The 26,936-nt window shown below is 38.5% G+C and overlaps 1 protein-coding gene across 1 annotated transcript in view; it reads right to left on the minus strand.

The window, feature by feature from the left end:
• LOC116452185 (aspartyl/asparaginyl beta-hydroxylase-like) overlaps window positions 1–26,936 on the minus strand; it is a gene marked incomplete at its 5' end in the record, with an annotated part of 53,139 nt that overhangs the window by 4,331 nt on the left and 21,872 nt on the right. The window contains 6 exons of the mRNA XM_032126390.1: window positions 5,422–5,555; window positions 10,282–10,373; window positions 11,225–11,360; window positions 17,721–17,858; window positions 21,347–21,436; window positions 22,107–22,205. Of these exons, the coding sequence (XP_031982281.1) occupies window positions 5,422–5,555; window positions 10,282–10,373; window positions 11,225–11,360; window positions 17,721–17,858; window positions 21,347–21,436; window positions 22,107–22,205 (689 nt within the window). The remainder of the gene's footprint in view (window positions 1–5,421; window positions 5,556–10,281; window positions 10,374–11,224; window positions 11,361–17,720; window positions 17,859–21,346; window positions 21,437–22,106; window positions 22,206–26,936) is intronic.

The following is a 26,936-nucleotide window of genomic DNA, read 5'->3' on the forward strand; positions in this document are numbered from 1 at the left end:
TGAAGATGCTCTCTGACATACGAGAAAGATTTAAACAGTACAGATTGCATAGTCAAGATTTCACTGCCTAATATACAGAGATTGGAGTATGGGAGCTTTAAATAAACTACAGAAAGATCAGTCTAATGGACCTTCATATTACTGAGGGATCCTTTCCCTTCATTCTGCACAGTTACGCTCACAAAAACATTCAGACATTTATGATATATATTATATATTATACTTTTAATCAGTTGAGTCCATTAAGCTGGGAATGGGTATAATACTGGTGTAATAATCCACTTTTCTTCATTTCTAATCAGATACATTAGTGATGTACGTAAGTGATGAAAACTGAGGGCATGACCAGTAACATGGTCATATGGTTCAAAAAGAAATTACATTAAATCAGTTTGCTTTTTCTAAAAATCAGAACAATGCCTTTGGAAGGTCATGTAGTCCAAGCCTCTGCTCACAGGACTCACTGCAAAGTTAGATCCAACTTTGTGGTTAGATGAAATAGTCAAAAATCCACTAGTGAAGAACCCAAAATACTTGCAACCATGGGCACCCTATCATTTCACAGTGAAAACTCCCTTCTACCGAGATGAAAGTTCCTTCCCTGTCACTTGTGTTCAGTACCTCTTACTCTACAACTGCACCTCTCTGAAAAGAGTCTGGCTCTGTCTTCCTCAGTGGCACCCATTAGTAGTTAAGACAGTAACTAGGCTCCTCTTCAGCCTTCTGGTTTTCAGACTCCATACCAGTTCGTTGAGCTCCTCCTCCTAATCATCTTATTCATCCTCTGCTGGGGTCCCTCTAGTTTATCAAAGACTTTTTTTGTACTAAAGTGTCCCAAACTGGACACAGTACTCCAGAGGCAGTGTCTTGAGTGCAGAAGAGAGAGGAAAAAATTGTACTGTTCAAACTGCTTCCTACAAATTTATTAACACAATCCAGTACACAGCTAGACTTCATCAATATGAAAGCAGATTGTAAGTCATGTTCAAGTTGGCCCCTAGGGTCCTTGAGCCCTTCTCTGCAAAGCTGCTTTCTATGCAGTCATCACCCAGCTGCTACAGCTGCAAGGTGTTTATCTGTTACCAGCTGCAGGGCTTTGCTTTTGCCTTTGTTGAACTTCATCAAGTTCCAGCTGGCAGCTTCTCCAGCCTGCTGAGACCTGGATTCATAATTTCGAAAAGAAGTTTAACACCTGGTTATACATCTCCAGGCGAGACTGGATGAAAAACAGTCAAGTTAACAATGGTCAAAGAAACATTCCTTCCTAAAGCCACTCTATCATGAACACACACTCAAGTTTTTTAACAGGATCCCTCAGGAGCTGAAGCAGCCCAAGAGGATGGATGCCCTCAGAGGGAAGTAAGCACTGTGAACAGTAACGATGGAAAAGAAACAAAGGCCTTGCCATCAAAGATGGAAATGCATCGCTTAAGCTCATTCAGCTGTGTTCATTTACAGAGAAAACAATTTTCTTTTTTTCAAAAACAGGGTGAAAACTAGATTAATACTTCCAGTTCATCTCCATATTTTTAATTCAGCAAAAGCAAAAACTAACCATCAAAGTTTATAGAGTTGTGCTGTAATGTTCTGAAGAGAAATTGAAGTTGGATCAACTGAAATAATAATCTAAACATAATTTAAGCAAGAGTAGACAAACCAGAAAGCATAACATAGTAAAAAAAATCACACTGACTTGCACACAGATATCAGCCTTAAAGGCCCAGATAACCAGCCTTTTGCAGGTTTCAGCTATGATCATGTGGAGGTGTTTGCTGTGACACCAGTTATCTGGTAACAAAAATGTTGTACGTCACATAGACCCTGAGTTACTGGTACCACACTAAACTTATACTGGTTTTATTAAAGTCAGTGGGAGTAAACCACTTAGAATGCTATAATATGGCAAAAAAATTCAAGAAGACTTTGGGTTGTATTATTGGTTTGGTTCTTCTGGCTTGGTTTATTTTTTGGGTTTTTTTGGAAGTTTTTTTGGGGGGTTGGTTTTGGGTGGGTTTGGGTAGGGGGTTTTGTGGGGGGAGGCGCCAGGGGTGTTTGGTGGGGGTGCTTGGGGAGGGCTGGGGGATTTGGTTTTGCTTTGTCTGGAGCAATTGAGGTCTAGGGGGTTTTTGAGTATTTTGTTTCTGAGGGGTTTTTTGTTGTTGTTGTTTTTTGTTTGTTTTTTTTTTTTTACTTAAATCAAGCCTGAAAAGAACTGCTCTAAATAGCCTGAAAGTGCAGCTCAGTTAAGGACAATAAAAACCCAGGCACTCAGATGAAGTCGCTTCAGAGGTTAAAACCCAGGATCTATCATTTGCATCATAATAGGATCGGCTGTTTTGCACAACAAAGAAAAGGCTACAAACCACACTATTAGTATGCAAATAAATATTTTTTAGAAGCCCGATGGTGTGAGAAACTCTTCGAAGTGGTAACACAGGGACCATATTCTTCTGGTCTGGTGCTGAGCCACATTGGGGTAGTTTCTGTATCATTTTCCATATGAGCTCTAGTGTCACCTGTTAAAGGTGAGATCTCAGACTGGCTTCTGCAAAATGGCTGCAACTCTTCACCTTCATTTCAAGATAAGGTCACCCTGCCTGACAGTGATGTTGGATTATGATAACTAGATATTATTTACCTACCACTTTTGTGCATTATACCCTGCACTTTACAGAGCTGGGACTTCAAAATGGCCCAGTGACCTAAAATGACCACTGCTACACAGAACAAGAATCATACAGTCAGAATAGTTTGGGTTGAAAGAACCTTCAAAGGCAAAACCTGCAATAAGCAGGGACATCTTCAACTCAATGAGGTTGCTCAGAGCCCTGTCCAGCCTGACCTTGAATGTTTCCAGGGACAGGACATCTGTGGTCCCTGTAGGCAACCTGTTTCAGTGTCTCACCACCCTCTCTATAAAACACTTCTTTCTTGTATCTAATCTAAACTGATCCTCTTTTAGTTTAAAACTATTACTCCTTGTCCTGTTGCAACCTATCTGACAAAAACTGTCCCAATCTTTCTTAAAAGCTCCCTTTAAGTACTGAAAGGCCATCATGAGGTCTCTCTGGAGCCTTTTCTTCTCAAAGCCGAGCAACTCCAGCTCCCTCAGCCTTTCTTCACAGCAGAGGTGTTTCATCCCTCTGATCATCTTTGTGGCCCTCAACCACCCAACCAACCCCAAACAGCCGCAAAAAACTCTTCTGAAAGTGAAGAAGTAAAACACAGCATTGGACAGTGCTGATTTGCCTGTCCATCAAAGGATGAGTTGCATTGTAACTTCGCCCCTCTAAACAACCACGCTGGGTGGCACAGAGGTAACCAAGCATGAAATTCTCATTGTTTCTGTTCACTCTCTCATGCACACAGCAGTGGCACAGGAGGTCAGAAAACGCATGATGCTAACCTTCTTATTCCAGCCAGCTCTCCTATTGGAAACCACCAGTTTACCACTGCTCTGAGCCACCAGGAGGGAAGGAGCGGAAATTGCCCGAGGTAAATCTTCCTCCTGGCACTTTTCACAGTAGTTCACACACCTCCTCTGCCATAGGGGAAGGGATATATATCCGCCCTTTCACTGCCAGCACTAGACACACTTTGAGTGCTTCCAGGGAAAATCTCGCCCTTGTTCCTGAATGTATAGCTCTTGCTGTAAGCAACTGATCTTAACACATTCCAGCATAAGTTGTAGTCAGCTCTTGAGTGTTTTACATTTGAAATGAAGATGTCTGATGCACAAGACTGACCCAGGTTCCAGAACCTGGACACTGATATGCTCTGTGCTCTGTCTGCAGCAACAGGCAATTTTCTACTCTTGACTTTGAGGGAGTGTTAACTACCAAGAAGGTATTTAAGTTCATTCTCCACAGGACTATCCCTTCTGTCCAGGTTAAGACAAAGAAGGGTGCCAGCCTCATAACAGGTGGTGAGCTGTGGACACCTGCTCTCTCGGCAGCAGAGCAAAACCACTACTTTGTTCACACCAGCTACTAAACAGCCACCTAATGGTAATGCCATTCAGTCACCACCAATCTGAAGTAACAGTAATGTCCTAAAGTGAAAAGACTCCCTGTCTCTATATGAGTCCTCTAAGGCAACTAGCTACCTCTCCTTCCACCCAACTTATTTTGGATATTGGATTGGAATGCTGGAAGAAAATGTCCATCACTACCTAGAGGTAGGTAGTGTCAGTTGTAACACTATGACAAATAATTAAATAAGTTATATGTCAACAGGAGTGTCTAGTAACAACATTTTTGGTTATTAACAGCTGGATACTTCTATCCTCCATTCCAAAAGATTTCCAGTTGTAGTCATTTTCAAATGTTATGAAAAAAACCCCTTTGCTATGTATTGCAGTCATGCAGACAAGAGTAGCATTTTATTTCTCAATATTAAATTAATTACATTATTACCATTAATGAAATTATTACATTGAAAATAATTCAAAATTAACACTTGTTGCCCTCAGAAGCTGCAGACAGTACAAGAATCTTTCAAAATATGCAGCTAGATATCAAGCATCATGAGAATTTCACTTAAGTCTCAGCAAATTAAGCCTGTAAGCAACAAGCATTATAGTTAATACTACATTTATCTGTGTTTGATAATATAATGCAAAAAACTTAGCACATTTTCCCATTTCATCTTTAAGGGGAGTATATGCCCTGATTGTAAATTTATAAGCTATAGCATTTAATTCTGGGCTTTGGACTCAACAAACAGAGATAAAACTGACTTAAAATTCAGTATAATTTTTTCCCTAATGGGTAAGCAATTTCACTTAAAAAGCACTTTAAAAAAATTGCCACCTGTGTAAATCACTGGGCCAAAAATTTCATAGATGTCTTCATTCTGAGATCAACTTCAACTGGAATATTTTAACTGAATTGTAACAAATAATACCAGCTAAAAAGGAGGCTTCTGCCAGAAGTACCATGGTATTTTGTCACAGTGGTGAAAATGTAGGTACCTCTAAGTCTTAGCTTCTGCCGAAGAAGCAACAAATTCTAAATCGCTCCAAAATCAAAATACATACAGGAACTCTGCTGGCAGCAATATTAGGCTGGCATTGTAAAAGTAAACACAGAGACCCCATTGATCAAGCCCACTGTTAGTTCCATGCCATAGCAGAGAAGAGCAGGTTTGTCTCCAAAGCTTCTCCTGGCACTGTTTCAGAACTGATATTTATAAGTTTGTACCATGAGTTAGGGTACAAACTGCCTGTTTAATGAAATATATTACACATCCTGGTCAATAAAATACCCCATTGTTTGGGTTTTTTTTAATTACATGCAGTCCTATCCCTTCTTCAGTCTTGAGGAAACTGGAAGAAAAAAAAAAACAAAAAAGCAAGCAACCAACCAAACACCAATTCCCCCCTCAACCAAGAAAACCCCCAACCAAACACTGCAACCATACCTGTTCTCTTGGGCACACCGTATTCTGCAGCCTTCCTTAGGGATCACCAAGCCCAAATGCATTCTCAGCCGACAATTGGTGGGTCCTGTGTGGGGCCAGACATGAGTCCCTGGGTGCATGATAGAATATTTGATCTGCAAGAAGAGAAAAACACATTTTTCAACACATTCCACTTCACAACCACGCTGCCGGGAGTTCTGGACTTCATTTAGTCTCATCCTTGGTGATGGGTGAAAAGTGTAATGCCATCTTTTGTTTGAATTTCAGCAGCAATTCTCTCTCATATCCTAAAGGCATTTAATACTCTAAAACATATGTCTTGTGGTGCGTGCGTGAAACCAGGGATGCATTTGTGTGTGAAAGTACATAGTTTTAATTTTACTTAAAATAACCAGTATTCACATTTCAAGCTGAAAATAATTATCTTCTCTCTACAGTCAGAAAAAGTACCTTCTTTCCTATGGAAAGACTTAAAAGGATGGACAGTAGGAGACAAAAGGCTTGTGGTCATCAGACTGGCCAGCCCCTCTCAGATGACCTGTCTGTGAAGGTTGCTGTCAGCCTTGGCTGTAGCAATCATGAGAAGGTGGAGTTCAAGATCATGAGAGGATGGAGAAAGTCAAAAAGCAGAATTACTACCCACAGCTTCAGGAGAGCAGACTTGGTCTTATTCAGGGATCTGTTGGGAAAAATCCCGTAAGAGAAGAGGGGTCTAGGACAGCTGGTTGATTTTTAAGTAGCACCTTGTCAAACTCAATAACCCCTATGTGCAGGAAGCATGGTGACCCAGACAAAATTGAAACACAAAAAGGAAGCATACAGGAAGTGGAAGCAGGGTGAGGTCACCTGGAAAGACTGTAGAGACACTCTCTGCACATGCAGGGATGAGGTTAGGAAAGTCAAAGCTCTCCTGGTGCTGAATCTGGAGATGGAATTGAAGAGTAACAAGAGAGATTCCTACAAATACCTTATCAACAAAAGAAATCCTAGGAAAAACATGACCAGCCACTAAATGTGACAGAATATCTGATGACAAAGGACATGAAGAAGGCTGAGGCACTACATGTCTTCTTTGCCTCAATCTCCACTGGTATGACTGAATTTCAGGAGTGCCAGACACCTGAGACCAGTGAAATAGACTGGAGCACAGATGATTTATCTTCTGTGGAGAAGGAATAGGTTAGGGAACATTTAAACAAACTCAACAACCTGTTTCATGGGTCCTGATGGGATCCACCCATGAGGCCAGAGGGACATGGATGACATAAATCCATACACAATCCACACAATCTTTGAAAGGTCACTGCTACCAGCAGGGGTCCCTGAGAACTGGTAGAAAAGAAACCTTGTTCCTATCTTCAAGAAGGGCAAGTAGGATGATCTGAGAAGCTACTGTCTAGTCAGCCTCACCTCAATCCTTGGAAAGGTCATGGAGAAAGTAATCCTGGAAACAATTTTCAAACACATGAAGGAAAAGAATGTACCTGGGTGTAGTCAGTATGGGTTTATGAAGGGAATTCTGTACTTCACCAGCTTTCTTTGGTGAGGCTTCTAGCTTGGTGGATATTGTTTATCTCAACGTTAAGTCTTTGAACAGTATGCCATGAACATCCTAATCAACAAGGTAAGGAAGTGGGACCTAGATAAGTTCCTAGTGAAGAGGACTGAAATCTGACTCTTAAGCCAGGCTCAACAAGCTGTGACCAGAGGCACAAAGTCCAGCTGAAGGCCACTCATCAGAGGTGCATCCTAGGGCTCAGTACTGGGTTTTGTTTAGGAGTTTCACAGTGACTCAGAAGATGGGACGGAGTGCATCCCCCTCAGCAAGTTTGCAGATGATAGAAAACTGAATAGGAGTGGCTGATGCACTACCTTTTTTTTTTTTTTTTCTGCCTTTCATAAAGACCTTGGCAAGATGGAGAAAGGAGGAAACAGAAATCTTGATATATTTGACAAAAAGAAGTGTAAAATTCTGCGCAAGGGAGGCATGCACCAATACAGGCTGATGGACAACTGTCTGGAAAGCAACTTTCTAGAAAGAGACTGTGGGGTCCTCACAGGGAGACCCTCAAAGGGTCGTCACAGTGCCCAAATTAAACAGGAGCCAGCACTGCAGCAAAACCACCAACAGCTTCCAGGGCTGCATTGAGGAGAGCTCTGGCAGCAGGTTGAGGGAGATTATCCTTCCCCTCAGAGTTGGTGAGACACCTTAAATGCTGGACTCAGTTCTGTGCTACCTGCTGTGACAGAGACATGGACACACTGGAGCAGGTGAAGGGTATAAAGGTGATTAAGGGATGGGAGAATCTTACAAGGGGAAGCTGAAGTAGTTGGGACTGTTCAGCCTGGAGCACATAAGGTTCAAGGAAGGATCTTATCAATGCATATAAATACCTGATGAGAAGTGTGAAGAAGGCAGAGGGCAGGCTCTTCTCAATGTCATCCAGTGAAAGGCAGAGAGGAAATGGACACAGATTGAAACACAGGAGATGCCATTTAAGCATAAGGAAACACTTTTTTTACCATACACAGGAACAGGTTGGCCAGAGAGGCTGCAGAGTCTCTATCCTTAGAGGCATTCAGAACCTGGCTGGACACAGTCCTGAGCACGGGACTCCTGCTCTAATTCATCATACTTTGAGCAAGGGGTTGGACTAAGTAATCTCCAGATGTCCCTTCTCACCTCAACCTTTCTGATTCATTCTGTATGAACTCAATGAACAGGAAGTGTGAATAATGCACGACAGCGGTGAGAAGCACCTTTTCAACTGAGAAATCTGCACATTTGGTTGGGACAGAGTAGCTTTGATAAATCTTACAGATTAAGGTGTTGCATGCTCTCCAACTGTTAATAAAACCAGCAGGAGACAGTGTGTGCCTCTTGCCTTAGCCATTCTTGCCATCTGAGGTTTCAGCTTACTGGCAGTTTCTTATGACAGCAAGTGATAAGCTCCAGTGACCCTGGTGAACACAGACCCTCCCACCCAACTCTGCCACTCCGTGATGTGTCAGACCCTAATGCAATGCAAACAACTGGCTATGCAGGATACTTACTAATATCTGAGACAAACAAATCCTGTAATGCTAATATACCAGCACTGAAGATTGATTACTGTCATGCACCTTATCTGCCCATGCAGATCAGTCTGGATATGTCTGTGAATTATATCTGTGTGCTGTGCTCAAGTGCTATAGATAAATTGTTCTAAACTACCAATGAGTTGTACTATGGCTGCAATGTAAGAAATATCCAGAATTAAAATTAGCTGTGATACTTAAAGTTTACTGCTATTTTTAAGAAGAATCTTATAATTTTAAATAATATGATCACTTCCTATTGTTCTACACAGTCTCTCAGCAGCACTGAGTGGGTAGTTGATTATTTTACATTTCTTTTATCTTTGTCACTACATGTGGTGCCCAAAGCATCCAAATGGTTTGTCTACCACAGAATTCCTTATTTCCTGACTGTGTTTGTTCCCATTGCTTACCAGTCCATCAGTATGTGAATAGGGTTCAGCTGATATTTTAAATCTATTTTAGCAGTAACATTTCAGTCATGGCTATCATAAAACTAAAACTGCCCTAGGCATCTCATAATAGTCGATGTAAAACTTAAGACTTCTAGAGCACCACTTTTCAGATTATTGTACATTAATATGTTTAAAACACGTGACTACAGCTACAGCTGTAAATACACAACATTTCTGCAAACTATATCCTGGTGATAACACCAAGAAATGATGAAAAAAATAGTAGCTCTCAAAGAGCATTAGCTCTGAGAGACAGATCTGCTTTGGCTATGGATGCCACAGAGAGCAGTTTTCTTGTTTGCCACACTGAGTGTGATGACTTCTCATCAGTTATATTCACTATAACCAGCCTTTGCAACCAATCAATGAAACACCAGCCTTGTTCATTCCCACAGCAGTAGCCATCCAGTGTAGTTCTGCACATCAAAAGCAAGGGACTGGCCAAAAGATGAACACATAGTCTCAAGGCTCTGAATTAGGACTACATTAGCACTGTGCCTTTCAACTTCTGCATCCTTAATTTTGCCATGTGAAGCTTACTCTCACATAGTCATTATTTGGAAAAAAATGAAAACTTACGTTCTACAGAACCACTTGATAGCTATGTTGGCCCATTCATTCAGCTGCATGTGTTTTAATCCATACAGGTCTACTTCATGATTAAATGAATTTAACTGATAGCTGGATAGTCATTGTAGGCGCTTGAAACAAATTTTGTTGGCACCCACAGCTCATGGATGCAAAATTTCTTTCCTTTACCTCCAGGAAAGAAGCATGTGGCAGCACTGTTTGGCTTCCACAAGGTGATTCTCCCTCTGTATAATGCTGCCAGGCTGGGGTAGACATGTGAAGTTTATCACAGTGAGAATCTGGCTCACTGAATTAATCATGTAAAGTTAGGTTCAGATCAGAAAAAAAACCAAAACCTCAGGTTAGAAAGGACCTAATCCAACCTCCTGCTCAAAGCAGAGTTAGGATATGAGTCAGATGAGGTCACTTCAGGCTGAGGTTTAGTAAGGCATTACTCATTGTAATTGTGACCCATGGCAAATAACTACTTACCTACCACAAGCTCCCAGGAAACACATGGTAAAATGGCTCAACTAAGGAGTCCTAAAAAGGCTTCAGCTAACATATTTCACCTGGTATTTGCTGACAGCTAAAATAAGGCATATTTTTTTTGTTTTTATATTTATTGTTATCATGTGCTTGAGGCATCATTAAACATACCAAAATCCTGCATTCCTCTATATGTGTCCCTCTATTCCTCAAAATCACCCGCTCCCAGCATTAAGGATTTGCAAAAATGAAGAAGCTTGCCAGGTACCTGCCCTCTTCTGCAGCCAGTAGCTTCTGGGAATCTTTCCAACAAAGCACATGTTTTCGGAACACTTTTACAAGCATTCTCATTTTTTCTTCCTAGTGAAAATAATGGATAGAGCATTGGTAAGAGCAATGAATGAACATTCCCATTTTCTGCTTTGCAGAAAAGTAACAAAGCTGCCAAAGAGCTGACACAGAGACGGGTAAATATTACTCCTCCCGTTTTACAGATTGTGCCACTGAAGTACCTCCATGTTGTAATACCATAGCAGCCTGCACACTTTGCTTTTAAACTACTTGTGAACACCAGGCTTTCTACCATCTAGAAAGTATTATTTTAGAAGTATAATCCCTAATATGGCTGCATAGAAAGAAAAGATGAAAAATGCCACCAATATTATAGCATTTCAACACCAGGTTACATTTTGATATAAATTGCTTTTAATATTTTAGTTATCTTTCATAGGTGGAGTTTTATAAGAATTTAAGGTCATTCCAGGAGCTGGGCCTCCCAGTGCCCAGCTTAGGGGCAGGGCAGCAGGCTTATTCAAGTCATATTATTTTGCTCATATCATTTCTGAATGACAGATCTCCTCTAGCTGAAGTACTGAGGATGTGCCTTCTCCCATGTCCTCATCTTCCCTCAGGCTTTGTACTACGCATTACCAGGTAAAGTGTTGGCAGCCTTGCCAGAAGAGGAGTACACTCATTGAACAGCTACCATACTCAAGGGACTCTTAGAAGTATTTCAGGACAACATGGTTTAGAATAAAGAACCCTCTGTTCATTGTCACAGGAGTCCCAAACACTGTTTTATCAGTTCCCTTCCTCTGTACATTGTGATTATAAAAACAGTTCTAGAAAAAACAGTGTTGCTACTCCTTATTACACTACATTACTCTGAGATCGTGAAATTGGGGTAAGAAAAGAAATACAGAATGTTTTACCTTGTTGCCATAAGGTAAACTGGCTCCAGTCTCCTTTTTCCCGTAGGTTCTCATCTTCAGGCAGGAAGAGGCTTCTTTTTTTATCCATCACAGCAAGACCCTCATCCCGAATGAGCTTCCAGTTTTTCTCTAAGGACTGTTGTGAGAGCCATGTTACTGCACTGAGAAGTTACTGTATTTGGTTTTAGTACAATTTTTATTTTTCCTCACCATTATGAACTTCATTTTTTTATTTAAAAGCACTAAAAGAAGTGTTCATCATTATTATCAAGTTGCTTTATACTCTATTCCCTTCTGACATGTTAAGGCAGGAAAAACAACTTTCGCAGCATTCTTCAGATTCAGTCACATTGGGATTGTGAGATTTCAACAATAGCCAGCCTCTTTACAGACGAGGCCTCACTTTGACCTGCTATTTGATGAGCCTAAGGGCTCTTTAAGTGATCATTTTGTATTGCAAGCTAAATGTATTGACCTTCCTAAATGCTGCACATGTGACATGGAATCATTCCTGCAACTGGAAAACCACTCACATAACCTGATCTCCAGGTATTGCAGAATATTACAGACCAAAGAGGACAAATTTAAACACAGCCCTTGAGTGGAAATTTATGATTTAAACCTTCAAAAAGGCTTGCAGAGATCCACTTGCACATGTTGATGCTATTGAAAAAATCACGTACAACTTGAAATTCCAGGTGATCATTTATGGGCACAACCAGAATGTGTGAGCTGCCTTACACTTCATACATACAAACCCACAAAATAGAGGAATTAAAATTTCTGTTCTCTGCTGCCTCAGGATATTATATTTTGAGAAATCAGCTTAAAAAACCTTTTATTCTACCAATAATAAGTCATTTTAATGTTATAGCAAAATAAATGGAAAACCCACAGTATAAAAATGGATCTGGATAAAACTAACTTCAACTTCCCAGCAGCTTACTTTTCTCACTAAACCTTATTTTGGGTGAATAGTTTTCATTTTTTCTTTGTGCTCTTGAACAAAGCATTTCTGTAAGACATTTTCAATCCATTTCACACTGAAATAAGCTACGGTATGTTCCCACACTACCTCGTTACATGATGAGTAAAACTCAAAAGTCTCTGCAACACAGAGCAGACTAGGTGATATAACTGCCCCCTTTTAGTCTTAAAACTTCATATGATTATTAGTCTTCCCCATTTAAATAAAACAGCTGCATTTTCCACTTGAGGTTTTTTACTTAAAAGACAAGTTGATCTGACAAAATAAGTTTATATTGCTAGATCATAAAAGGCTCAATAAAGCAAAGGATGCCTAGAACATGTTGTCTATAATACTTTCTCCCATTAGAACAATTTTAGCTAGGCTAAAACATATGAAAATGTGGATTTCACTTCTGTTATTACAGTAATCTCTATTAAACAAATTGGGTTTTTCTCTCACCTATCAAAAAATGGGGAAGAACACTTATTTTTCCTGGTGCATTCACATTATTCTCCCTTCATTGATGGTTTCTGTAACATTCATTTAACAGTTAGCATTAAGTAAAAATTGGGGTTGGTGGGTTTTTTTAGAGTATCTTTGGAAAACTGACTTTTCCAAAATGTAGGGTACAAAAACAGATTGAAAATTTCCACCTAATCGGAGATGAATGCGAGAACAGTGCTGCTACTTATTCAGCACTATCTTATCTACAAAAGAAAATGCCAACTTGAGTACCTGGTTTTGCACTGGCTGGAGAAGAGAAAGAAAAGAATAACCTACACTCACACCAGCCTCAATTTAAAGTGATATAGAGCAACGAAACTGGAAAACTTTAAAAGATATTACAAGTTTTTCTGGGCTTCCTCAAACTCATCCTACTCCCTCAGCTGAAAAAAGGTCAGAGGGATACCCACAGACAAGATGACGCATGAAGAGCACTGGTGGTGCAAGGCATTGTAGGCAACAGCTGCTTTGTCACCTCTACTCTCAAGTGCCACAGGTTGAAGGTTAACCTTTAAAGGTAAGTGTTCATCCTTGTGTTTAAAAGCTCCTTCCCGAATGAGTTGGATACAAATTTATTTGAATACATCTCATCAATTTTGAACTAAAACCTCAATGGTTTTAGACATAAATTGCCCAGAAATCAATAGGGTTTCTGTCCTAAAAACCTAGACCCCATCTGTACAACACATGGATAGTGCTTTATAATGAGCAACAGACAACTCCTAGGGAGAAACTAAGTGGGGAGTTCAAACACCGCTCAACCTTGGTCTCCCTGATATTACAGACTCTTAGGGATACCTTGAATAGTAAGAACACAAAACACTATTAAAGCATAATGACTAAGTCCAGGACTTGGACTTACAGCTTATGATCCAAGAGCTGGTATCTACAGAAAAAAAGTCAAATATACTTATGGCTCCATGATATTTAAGGATTCAAGCTCCAGGTTAGAGCAAAAAATTCATATTATATTTGGTGCAGTATCCTGATTACAAGTGAAAAATCAGTAGGCAACCAGCACTGGGAGCATATGTACTTGTTTGCTAGCAGCTGATTCCCATAAACCTCCATATGGCTTTTTAAATACAATTCCTAACAACAATTGAAGTTTACAGTTGTTGTACATCTGGCAGTAATGTAGATTTTATTTAAATAGGGACTTTTTAATATTGGTTTATTTTTATATGAAACTATTATATTGAAAGTATCCTTACTCTGGGCTGTCAAACCCTTTCAGTGCATGGTTATAAATGACACAGGAAGAGATTAAGAGGTTGCTACCCCTCACGTGAGGCATAACTACTGACCACACATCCATTTTAATCCACTGAACTGTAAAATAAAATCATGGTGAAGAGTTTAATGTACTTCACTTTGTTACTGAAACAGAACAGGAAAGCATTCACAATCAGTCACCACATCTCCACTGGGTAACGCTGACAACCTCCAAGCAAGGGGCACTGTTTTAAACTGTTCAAAACAGATTCCTTGCACCCATTCAATCACTCACAGTGCTTAAACATCAGCACTTGTATGCATCCTTTCAACACAAGTCTCCCCTTAAAGCATCCAACCACACTTTAAATACACATTTCAATTTAAATTCTCCTTTAACTATGAATGTTTAGCTATTATTACTTAATCCATTAAGGCCCAACTGTCAGCCTATGGAAAGCTATAAACATGTACTGTTGCCAATACCTTCATTGTCTTTCTGCACTTTTCTTGCTGCACTTGGAATTTTAATTAATAAAATCTAAGCCATCAGAGAAAACCAACAATACAAGATCTACTTTAATCAATCAGCTATTCACTGGAGTAAATTATTGGCAAAGCATCCTCTGGGTCCTTTCCAAAAGTGAGAGGACACAATATGCAGAGAGGACAAAGTTACTTAAGTCATTGCCTATGTATTAATTTCAGACCAGTGGAAAGTCTCTAGGCTCCAACACCATTGTATTTCTTTTATTATTTTTCAAATGATCACCAGAATAGAATAATGCTATGACTGAGGTTCTACAGAAGGTACTGGAGAAAGATGCAATGACTCAGTAGGACTGGCTGAGGAAAGCTAATTGTCCCAAGGGAAAAGGACTGGTTTTCAAAGATGAAAGTACGGATTCCTTTCAGCTGAGATCAAAAGAGAAAGACAGTTTTTTGAATTCCCAGATCCAAAGGCCTAAAATACTGTAAATCAGAAACATTAGCAGAACATCTCTACATAAATCACTCACCACACCCTTCCTAATATAAAAGTTTATATTTTCTTCTCCCTGAGAAATCAGGTGCCTCTTCCTATTCTTTCAAGGAAAAACATTAAGCCTCAATGAGCTGCAGAGAGATTCAAAAATCCCTTCAGCACAGTCCCACTAATTAAGATGTACCATGTCCTGATTAGTGTTACTGAGATACTCTCAGTCTTCCCTTCCCGGCAAAATAAACCCAGCCCAAAACCCTCTTCCTTAAGACAACCAAGCAGGTAATATTACCAAGCAGGTAATATTAAAATAGATAAAGTATGAGATTGTCTTTTCTTAACCTTACCCATCAGGAAGTTAAGCAGCAGGCCCCATTTTTTAAGTAAAGTGGTAGGAAAGTTAACACCAGGAAAGGAGACATGCCATGCTTAGACAGTTATTTAACAAGCTAAAAATGAATCATCCTGTGGAAACACCCCTTTTTTCTGACTTGTAAACAAGGCCACTAGCATGGACAATATGTCCCATGTCTGTATGACTATAGCTAATTGAGCTGAATGCCCCTCAAAAGGAAGTTATCAAACTGAGAATACTGAAAAAAGGCAATTTTCTCTTTTGGCTTTCAGTGGAAAAAGCAAGGCACTGTCAAAATTCACATCTCCATCTCTAGGCCCAAGAAACTAGATGACTCTTTGTAGGAAAATCAAGCCAGGTCTGTGCTGTAAGATGCCACTGACCATAGCTGTGCTGGTTAATGGAATGAACCAAAGAGAGTTCAGCTTTACTACTGCCTCAGCCACAAATAAATGCTCAGTTTCCATTATTAAGCTACCAAGTTTTTGAAAATAGTTCATTCCCATTTAACAAGCAGTGAAACTCAAGAGAGAGGGTCAGGGCCTCCAGTGCTGTGTACAGCGTATTATCCATATTGAATTCTACCACTGTGATCTGGAAGCATTTCCCACATAGATGTAAGAGGAATGTGATGAAATGAAGCAGTAGGAAATAAATGTTGATTGGTTTTTGCTCTGTGAGAAGGGGAAATAATTTTTTTTTTTAACTAAACCATGTACAGAAGTTGGAATACTTCAGAAATTAGTAAAACCAATGCCATCAATAATTTTTTGCCACTTCCTGAAGAATACTATTTCTAGTCTTGCTTGCAGCATTGTATGTTACTAGAATCAAACCTGCTTTCTTTCAAAACTTCAAGTACTTTCTTGAGTTACAAAAAAAGCAACGATACAATTGTCCTGATGCATATAACTACATTCTGGCTTTATACTTTAAACTGTGAGTGTTATCTTGAAGAATGTAAACCTTACCACTCCCAAATTATGACACCTGTGCAAGTAAATTACCAGTCACAATTTAATCTAGATTCACTGACACATTGCTATTAAAACAGCTAAAACATATACCACCAAATGATTGGAATGAAGAGGTGTTACTGAATTCCAGAGGGGCATTGTACTGTGGAGTTCAGGGGAGAATTTCTATCCTTGCTGGTTTTCTGAGTGGCTCTTCTAGGAGCCACTCAAGATGCTGATCCAAACCAAGGCCTCCATATATGGCCAGAGTCATCTGAAAAAAACACCTTCAAAGTGGAGCTTTGGCTATTTTATAACATCAGCTGAATTATTTTACCCTTCAAAGCTGACTCATGCTGAGGGTGAATGGATCATTACCTTCTGTGACATAGGAATTTAAAGGTTTATGTGCAAGAAACTGTAAAACAACACTGAATGTAGCTCTAAAACACCAATCAAATAATATGTATGTTTCCCTTTTGTTTGACATAAACATGTTAAGAAGTTCCCAGTTTTTCTATATCTGTTATGGCAAGAAGCATCCATTCCCACACATACCTCAAGAATTAATTCAATATTCGTATATTTTATGTGCTAGTCCATAAAGCTCCCTGCTTTTTGGTGTGGCTGAGATTTCATTGGTGAATCACAATTTAATCTGAATTTCTAGCCTTATTTACGTTGCCATCAAAACCACAACAAAGAGCAATCTTCCTTTTTATACTACTTTTATTTTTTTTTTAAATAAAATCATCCTTTCATAGTGGTTCTTTTACAACATGCTATGTAACTAAATATAAAGAAACAATCACTCTGAAGGAATTTGTTCCTTACAAATATGCATTTTTGGGTTTAAACTATTTACCCATAATGGGTTTCTCTAAAGCACACACCAATAATTGAAATATACAGGGGAAAAAAAGCTCTCCCTAATTTTTCATGTGTTTAGGAATTATTATTAGAATTATAATAAATTAATAAAAATAATGCAATTTTGAAAATAAAAGCTGTTGTTATGAACAATAACCACACTAATTGCCTTGCATGAAATAAATAAAAAACCTTTTAAAGAATTTAATTCTGTGTTATTATTTTTTGTTAAATGCATCACTGGAAATCTATACTTTTTTCTATTATGCAATTAAAAGCTTCCAAAGTCACTAAATATTACACAAGGCCTCAAAAGCACAGCCTTTCCTGACTAATTAAAAATTCACAGTGGGTGTTCCGGACATTACCCAAGTGTGCTGTCATTTTCCACTTGAAATGTTATATTTGTCTATCATGTAAATTTAGTATTTATTAATCATTTCAGCCATCCTGTCCCCATTTTCAAATTTGAAAATGTCTGAGCTTATTTTATAGTATCTTACTCAAGTCTCGTGCTCAGTCTGACAGTGGTGTCTGGAATTCAGAGTTAGTAGTTCTGACCTTGTTGATTAGTACTTTCTCTGCCTAATAACTTAGATTATGGTTGAAATTATAATAAAAATGGAAGTATAACAAAGCCTTACCTTCACCAGTTCTGTATATCCGGTTTCCCTTGCTGTCCACCAAGGCTGAGCTTTCAGTCCCTTGACATTGTAGAGGGAGCGCTGCCAAACTGATGCAAAGTGACCTCTTTGGTATCCAAGTTCATACCACTTGTATGCCTAAAACATTGTAGTTGTTAACAACCAAATTCATATCAGCCAAGCTCCTACAGGAAAAAAGTAACACTTTCTGGCAAGGTAGCAGACTCTCTCTTTGGATGTTAGAGTTATTCTTTCAATAAAATGTACCAAAGAATACTTTAAGGAAAAAAAGCCCTACAAACAAAGAAATAAACCCCAAATAACAAAATAGATCAGTTGGCCAAGTGAGTCCAATCCAACAGTAACAAAACAGAATAATCTCACAACCAGTCACATCAAATATGGGCCAGTAATTCATGCCCTGTCCTTGGACTTAGAAGATACAATTATTTCTCATCTTGGTCAACCTCATTTTCTCTGTTTCAACCTTCTACCTACAAATTAAAGATGACTGTCTTCTGCTGCCAATGGAGATGCTGTGATGATGAAAACCCTGATGACTTTGTGGATCTAAACTGTTAGTTATCTAATACTTATGTGCACTTGAGTTTCTTCAAATATTTGTTGCCACACCAAAACTGATCACATGATAGAAACCTATTGAAGGTAATACTCGACCTTTGCTTGTCTTTACTCTCACTTTACACAACTTGTTTTACCCCTGCATTGCAGCAAAACAAGGTCCTGCAAGGAAAGAAAATGAGATGCTTGGAAAGAAAAGATCCAGCATTTGTAGTACTGTGACAAACCACAAGCAGAGAAGCTTATACAGGGCTGCCTCCTTCCTGTCCATTGCTGCTACAGCTGCAATATTTCAGACAACAGAATAATAAAAAAAAAATCCCCAAACAAACAAATCCTCCAAGCCACCACAAACTAAAAAAAAAAAAACAAAACAGGACAGCCAATAGGGAAAGAGGAGCATAAGAATTCCAGAGCAGAGGGACTGAAGCAGGCAGCAATCTCCGCCTTGAACAGAAACTGGCCAAAGTCCTCATTGAGAGACTGAAAATTTTCTTCAAGTTTTTAAAAAATGTGGTGCTCTGATGTTTATAACTCTCCCAAAGTATGGAGGAAATTCTGCAATACAATGTTGCCGTACAGTATTTATTTGAAGTACACAAAAGTAGTGTGGATGAGCAGAATAACATCTGATCATATATAAACTGTCATCTTTTTCTCCCTAGAGAAGCTCAGTAAAATTGTGCATGGGTCAAAAAAATACTGTGTATTACCTCTGGGTAATACACAGTATATCTTTAAATTTTGTTGTAATCTTGGTTAATCCTCTGAAATGGAAGCATTGTGATTTATAACATTTGTTCCCCAAAGTTGTAATACCAGTGAGATACCAATAGATTGTTCATGCTGACTGCCTGCATTCATTTGCAATGTCTGCAGTTAGCCCAAATGATAAGGGGAATGAATTACTTGTTTCAGCCACTGAGTGGTGAGTATGACTGTTGCTGCTTTTTAAGATACATCAGCTATAATCATGATGTATAATACAGTTAATCTTTATTTATTAGAAGAATTGTGCTACGGAAGTTGCCTTTACCAGGATGGAGTAGGGTTAGGTTGCCTCACTCATCTTTTCCATTCCCAAGGCTCTGTAAGAAACATTTCTTTTCTCATGTAGGTCTTGGCAGTGGAACATGGTATTATTCAGGAGGGCTACAACAGTGTAGCTCTCTTTTCCAGGAAAAAATTGTTTCAGATGCACTCAGTTTATATAGCATGTGTGAAGATTTCTTTGTTCTGTAATAATTTCCACGGTTTTAATTTATCTTTTCTTAAGCCAATTTGGCATTTTATCAAATTATAGTTGGAAAGGGCATACTCAATACTGTTTCCCTAACACTTCCCAAGGCCACATTCATTGGCTAATTTAGCTCTAATAGATGAATATCTCCCTTCAACAAACCTTCAGTGACAGCAATTTCACATGTAACTTAAATATTGATCTGTTTCCTTGATTAAATCTTGAAATTCAGCAAGTCTAGCAAGGTCAGTGAGAAAAATTTAGCTGAACAATGGACTTCCCACTCATAAATTTAGAAGTCTCCTCTATCCCAAGAAGTTCACTTGTGATTAATTAAACTTTTACTACAGCAGATTTGGCCATTAACTCCATAAACACTAACACATAATTATCCTGGGGTTAGAGATGATGCACATTAATTACATCTGTGCGGTATCTTTAGTCAAATATTGCAAAGGGATGTTCTAGGCTCGGCAACTCAACCCAGAATGTCCCATGGAAATGTACATGGACTTGAGAGAAGGAGAGAGAGTTAGATAGAGAGAGTGTGAAAGCAGACTCTGCGTATGTCTGTGATGTATACATGGGTTTCTAAGTAAAATGAGGACAACTAATTCTCACTTAAAAATGAGCAATTAAAAAAAAATCTTATTGGAATAGTATTGCAGGGAAGGCAATCTGACGTTAAATTCAAATATTACATCTCCATGTTCTAGATCTACTGTATGTATAAAATATTGTAATAAAAGCTCCATGAATTATTAAAAAAAAGTTAACCTCATGAACTAGCCTTGAGAAAGATCATCTACAGAGGCTTCAGCACAGCCCACTTGTCTACAGGTCATCCTGGAGAACCACCTACTGACTGGGCCACAGTACTAAAGAGCTCGACATTTTTTTACAGTTTTTTAGGTATTAATATTGCAGCCATTACTAGGTAAGTAATTAAAAAGCAGTGATTTTCATGGCTATTTCTACTCTGCTTTTTAATGCTTATTTTTTTCATATTTCTCACCTAGGAATTAGAATGGATTGGGGGTTTTTTTTGGTGTTGTTTTTAAATTCATGCCCGTATTAAAGTTCATTACTAGTCAGTGTCTTCAAAAAAGGCCCTTTGCTCCCCTACCATGAGAGTAGTGTTAATTCACATATTAAAACTTAGCTTTTAAGTATAATTTGATTTCAAATAAACAAACTAGAAACTCTTATGGCTTCCAGTGTCATATGTTTGTTTTTGTTGGGCACTCAAAATACATAATACAAATTTCTGTTTTCCTAATTGATTTTGCTAATTCAGTTATTGAAAAAATTTTGTAACTCAGCCTCCACATTGAGTCCTCTCATTATCCTCTTTTATCACATACTCATTAGTGCTTTTTCCTTAGAAAGAAAGAAAGATTTTCAAAATACTGTTATACAGAAACTTCTGTACAGTAACATACATGTAACTGATTCTTTTAACTCTCATTAAAATCTGTATTGTAAGTGATATAAGCAGAAAACAGATTCTAGAAACATTTAAAATTCTTGTAAATTTTAAATCCCTTGTTTCAAGCTGCCCTATGCCAGCTTCGACAGTTTAAGTTAAATCTAAAGCAAGGGGTACTGAGAGATTGTATTGTAATGCTAACGACAGATTTTTTGCTGTTGTTGATCATTTTGACATCTACACACATATTCTAGATTTTTGTTGCAATAGGACTATTCATGTTTTCAATATTAAACCCATTATTAAAGGTTTTTTCTGGATTCCACAGTCCCTCAGAGATTTCGATTTTAAAGCAAGAACATGTTAAACATGTACCTCTTTGTCTCCCATCCTCTGTAAGGCATCACCCAGATGAAAATAAAAACGTCCATCATCTGTGCCAGGGTCACCAGACTCTAGTCCTTCCTAAAAATTAAGTACATAAATAAATAAAAATGAAAAGTACATGAACTCCAATATGACTTCTAAAAGAATTCATTTGATGGTTGTGGGCTGTCAAATAGGCTGCCAATTCTATGCAAGAGACAGGCAATGAAATTAGGTAGAAAATGTAACCACCATGGTAACCTGGAACTAAAGCTGAATGAATACAGTATGTCAGCAAAAAGTCACTGAGAAATGTTACCAGCTTTCCAAATTCCACAGCCTCTCCCCTCAGTCCCTCCAAAACAGAGTCATATTCAGAGATGGATACTTGCCCCTGGCCCTATAAACATATACACAAGCATTTTACAAAGCTGGATCAAGATTTTATTTTGTAGTATTTCTTCCCATTCAGAAGTATACCTAAGCCTTCTCTGGATCTTTCAAGAACCTTATGTTTGCAGCATACGACCAACCCCCCAAAAATTCGAGGTTCACAGCTCTGCACTTCAGGTTAACCATTAATAAAACAAATACTCGATGTTTAAGAATTGACAAGTTTCAATGTACAAATCTGTTCCAGTTCATAAGCAGTGATACACCAGTATAACTCCAACAAATAGCTTAAGCAGTGATTTGTAATTAGTACACATTTTATACATTCCAAATCCACTTTTTGCTGGTAAAAAATTTACTGTGGGTAAGAAAGTACCTGTAGATAAGGTATGCTCTCTGCTATCTTGTTTTCTGCCTTCAGGATGAAGCCATAATGTACTTTGGCAAAGCCATCATTTGGAGCCAGACTTAGAACCTGTTTGAGAGCAAATGAATTAAATACACCTGTATGAATCTATGCAAATTAACAAACCTGTGTACATACTACTAGTTAGTAACACAATGATATTTTCTTCCTTTACTGACTCTCAGAGAAACCCTTGGCTTGTCTTTACTTTCTTTTCCTCATTCACTTTTGTCCTTTCTCCAGACAAGCCAAACTTTGAAGCCTCAGAAATAAAATTATTTCAACAGGAGCTGCTTTGTTTTTCAGTTGTTCATCCTTTTCTATACTTCTCTCTTGAGGTACAGCATACTACATTACAGAATTAAACCCACCATTAACACCTGAGTTACTTATTCCAGGTTTGACTAATCTGAAGGAAAGCAGCTACTCTCGAAAAAGTCTGCAGCAGAAACATACCTGAAACAGTTTTAAATTAGGTAGGTTTCCACTGGTGGCAAACTAGTTTTTGCAAGAGAAAATATGTGAAGCATAGTGACTACAGCTTAGAAAGAAGCTGTAAAGTAATGCCAGCATCTTGTGATGGGGATGTGCAAACCCTGGAACATCAAGGGCACTCTCAGCACAGTGGTAAACTGGAGCACTCTCTGGAACAATGTGCACTTTTCTGGCCATGAGAAAGAAGGTAGTAAGAAATCTACTGCAGTAGTGACTCAACGTGCTTTCACACTAGAAGGTGATGGACAAATTATTCTTGTATAGTTGTGTACTGCACTCTGACCAAGATCAAGCCCTAAATTCAGCTAAAAGATTTTGTACCCTCAACAAGATTCAGATACTATCTGAGTTAGAAACTGGCTTAATTTTGCAGAATAGTAAAGCTCATGGGTAAGTGTACAGAGACGGATATTTCAGGAGGACTGTGCAAGAGAAAGATTTGTGAGTATAAGGACGGCTATAGGAAAGGAGCAGTGTATGGGACAGTGTCTCAGGGGAAGGAGGTGTGAAGCTGGCCAATCTGAATTCTGAAACATGCACCCTCAACACCAGCCAGATAATTTAAGTGCATTTGGTCTGCCTCAGCCAAGGGGAAAATCAGAGAGAATGTCTTGATCTACTTTTCAGCTCTGCACTTCTATTATGTAGATATTCAATATAATTTGCAGCTCTATGCAATATCGATTACATGGTCAAGTTAATCTGTTTTTACACCTCTCCTCTTCTTAAAATAAGGGTGGACAGCCTTATCAGGTTAGACCCTTAGTCTGTGAGGATCATCACAGGAACGTGGCAGTCAGTGGAATTACAGAGGCTGATACCCACTCAATGTCTAGACAGCTGCTGAATACAAAACAACAGACAGATGAGCATTTTCTCTTGCCTAAATCCATTTCTGAAGCTACTAAACTTATGTCATGGATAAAATGCCTGCATACATTATAGTTATTTTACCTCTGCCTTTTCCAGTCACTGTCTGACATAATTTTTCAATCAAAAAAATTACAAGAAACATCATAAGAAGTTCTCTGGACCAATTTCTCTCTTTTCTCAAATCTTATGCACACCAACTACTTCCAAGCAAAACCAAAAATCACAACAATGAAAGCATAAAATGTTATGAGTTAAAACCAGCAGCATTTCACTTCTTTTCACAGAAAAGAGTTATTAGGAAGGAACAAACAATTTGAGAATTTATCTGAAGTCCATAGTATGAGATATTATTAGGAAAAAGTACCACAGTAAGGATGAGCATGATCCCTAGTGTAAGAATACACTACCACCTTCTGCATCTTATGCCTTTTGACTACAGCATTCTGTGTATAATTGTTTTGATCCAAGAATCTGTACCTGCAGGGTGAAATGAAATGACTGACAGAAATATTTATTAGCCACATAATTTTGTTACAGTTTCCTTAACTATAGGATAAAGCTATCTGATTAATTAAGACAGAATAGAATTTTCTGTATTACGGTTCATTTAAACTATGCCGAGTTGCATTAAGGAATGATCTACATTCAGAGCCCCTAAAGAGAAGCGAAGAGATACAATCAGCAGAAATTACACTGGAAGTATTTAATGTAAATTGTATTACTCTGTTGCTGTTGCTGCATGCAATATTAATTGTGTTTAGAAATAAGTTTTACTAAACTGCTCATAGCCCATTAAATATTAATCATGAATATAGAAATTAACCTCTGGGGCTATCAGTGGCTAATTAGCCAGGGCAGAGTACTGTGCTAATGTGGATATTCTGGTTTTGGTACCTGAGATAGCTCAATCAGAGCTGGCTTACACGTGCTGTATAATGCTGCACTGAACCATGCACACATGGCTCAGCATGGAGGCAGAAGAAGTGCCAGCAGCTGAGTAACCAGTCTTACAAAGTTCTCTTTCGCTGTATTTTTTTATAATCTGTAGATGTTTGAACCAAAAAGAGTTCTGAATTCTACCAGGACTACTTTAAAAGTTATGTTTTCTTCAAAAATACAAATAGCTCTGAATTCTACTAGGATTACCCTTAACATTATGTCCATTTCCCTAAGTGCAATATTCAAAAGAAAATTATTTAATATTAGAGGCAAAACTGAAATCCTCTCCAGTTGGGCACCATTTTCCATCTGTGGTTCAGCAAAAATTCTGGCAAACACAATCTAGAAAAGTGTATTTTAGGCAAGTTATACTGTACCACACTACAGTCGGAAGCAAAAAACTCTCTTGGTCTGAAGCTCAGTGTTTATACACATTGCTTCTGTAGCTAAAAGAAGAAATATATATTAAAGACTTTTAAAATAAGCTGCTAAGATGTAACAAATTTGGAAAGAAAAACAGGAATTGACTAGAAAATACGTAAACTGGTTATTAAATGTAAAGCAAAAGCAGAAAGTTTTATCCACTAGGATTCCCTGGGCTTCTATTCAGTTCCTTGGAGATGATGCAAGCTAGGGTTAGTCTGGTCTGAACTGGTATGTACTGTGATCCCAGGTAGGGAACAGTGCCTGTGAAGGGTTCATCTGGTTGCATGTGCTCAGTCCATGCTTAACACAGATCAGTAACATTGAATTGAGATTGAAATGTTACAGCAGCAAGTAAAGGTACCTTTTGCAGATTTCCAGGAAATGGGAAATTTGGAGTTTAATTTCCGCCACAGAGAAGAGTGTTTAACTGCTTGGGAATTTACCTGAGCAGCAGAAACAAGTACCACATACACAGGAAGTTAGACAACCATGAATAAGACTAGAGGGGTATCAACAAAAAGCTGAGACTCTTGAGGTCCTGAACTCTAAGATGCCTGTGCTTTCTGCATTAAAGAACACTTGAATAAATTCCATGAACATCCTTACAGTGGTAAACAGAACCCAGGATTCATAAATATTGGAGGTATCTACTTTGCAGCACTGAGTTCATGCTCTTGTCTGTGCTCTCTTAACATTTTTCTATCAAAAGACTACACATGTGAGGAGGACTTAGTCACACTTCAGAAGTTTCCTAGTTTTTTCAAAAATCATGGGAAGAACAAGAAATCTCCTTGAGGCCCGCAGAACCACTATTCAGTTTGCCCCTTTCTCTACCATGCAGAGAACCTGAGCACCTATGGTAGGAGCTCAAAACCATATGCCAAGCACTTACTAAATATGCATTGCAACAGCTGAGCAAAGCACTCCAGAGCAGGCCATGTAACCCCCAAGTAATCTGCCCCAAATCATGCAAGAAGCCTTCAGAAGAACCAGGAACCAAAGCAGGTACAAAGAGATTCTCCCTGTTTCTTTGGCTATGTATTCTTTCTTAAAAGCCTTAGTGTAAACTTATCCTGAATTACAACAAGAAAATTACATTACTGTGTTGGAATTCAGCCTGAGCAACACCTAAAATATGGGTTTTTTAAAAAAAACCCCACCATGATTTTAAAAAAAATTAATCAAAGTCCTTTAAAAAAAATTACTTGTCCACCTTTTACAAGGACAGAACATCACCATGCTCTATTCTATTTCAGTGTTAGTGAACTGCAAAACAGAGTAATTACACTGGATAGAGAAGAAGGGAAAACAATACATTAAAAGCATGCCAGTTGCATATCTGTTCTTAATCAGAGCCCTACATATTTCTTCTGAAGTATAAAAAACTCAGTGTCAAAGTAATTATACAGCAAATTCGTGACCTTTCTCCATGTATAAAAATCCCTCTGATTATTGAGAAATTCTCACAACTATGTTATTTGCAGCAAAACACTGAACAATTGCAAAAGAAAATCTTGCCCAAAAGGAGTATGTTTTTGTTTTCTCAAATTCCTTGCAGCTTGAGTAGCAGGTTTGTTTAATAAATTCTATCTTTAAAAGCCGATGTTTCCAATCCTCTGAGAATTTTTGACAGCAAGTCAAAAACTATCGGACAGAAATGTTTTATGGAGGGACCTAAAAGGTAGGCAAAGTAGCAAAGCAAACATTATTCTGGCAACATCTGAGACTACTAGAGGAGTTTGAGAAAAAAAAAATGGTATTCCTAGTGTTTGGCTCCTGCTTCCAACACAGGAATGTGGTTGAACATCCTCCTTCTCTTTGAGAAACTACCAGAGATGAGAATCCCTTCTGACACCCAGATGTGGGGGGTGGAAAACTGAGCCTTTATTCTCAGGAGGTGGCACTAATCCTGCTGATGCCTCCCCAGCCTCCATAACCAGACAATTACCAAGACTGTCCTACACAAGCACCACAGGTGTGCCAACATCGACAAGACCATTTCTGGTCAGGTGTGACAATTTGTGCTCTACCAATGATGTCAGACTCCACATCTGTCAGACCGTTTCC

The sequence above is a fragment of the Corvus moneduloides genome, chromosome 1, assembly GCF_009650955.1.
Source record: "Corvus moneduloides isolate bCorMon1 chromosome 1, bCorMon1.pri, whole genome shotgun sequence".
NCBI lineage: Eukaryota > Metazoa > Chordata > Aves > Passeriformes > Corvidae > Corvus > Corvus moneduloides.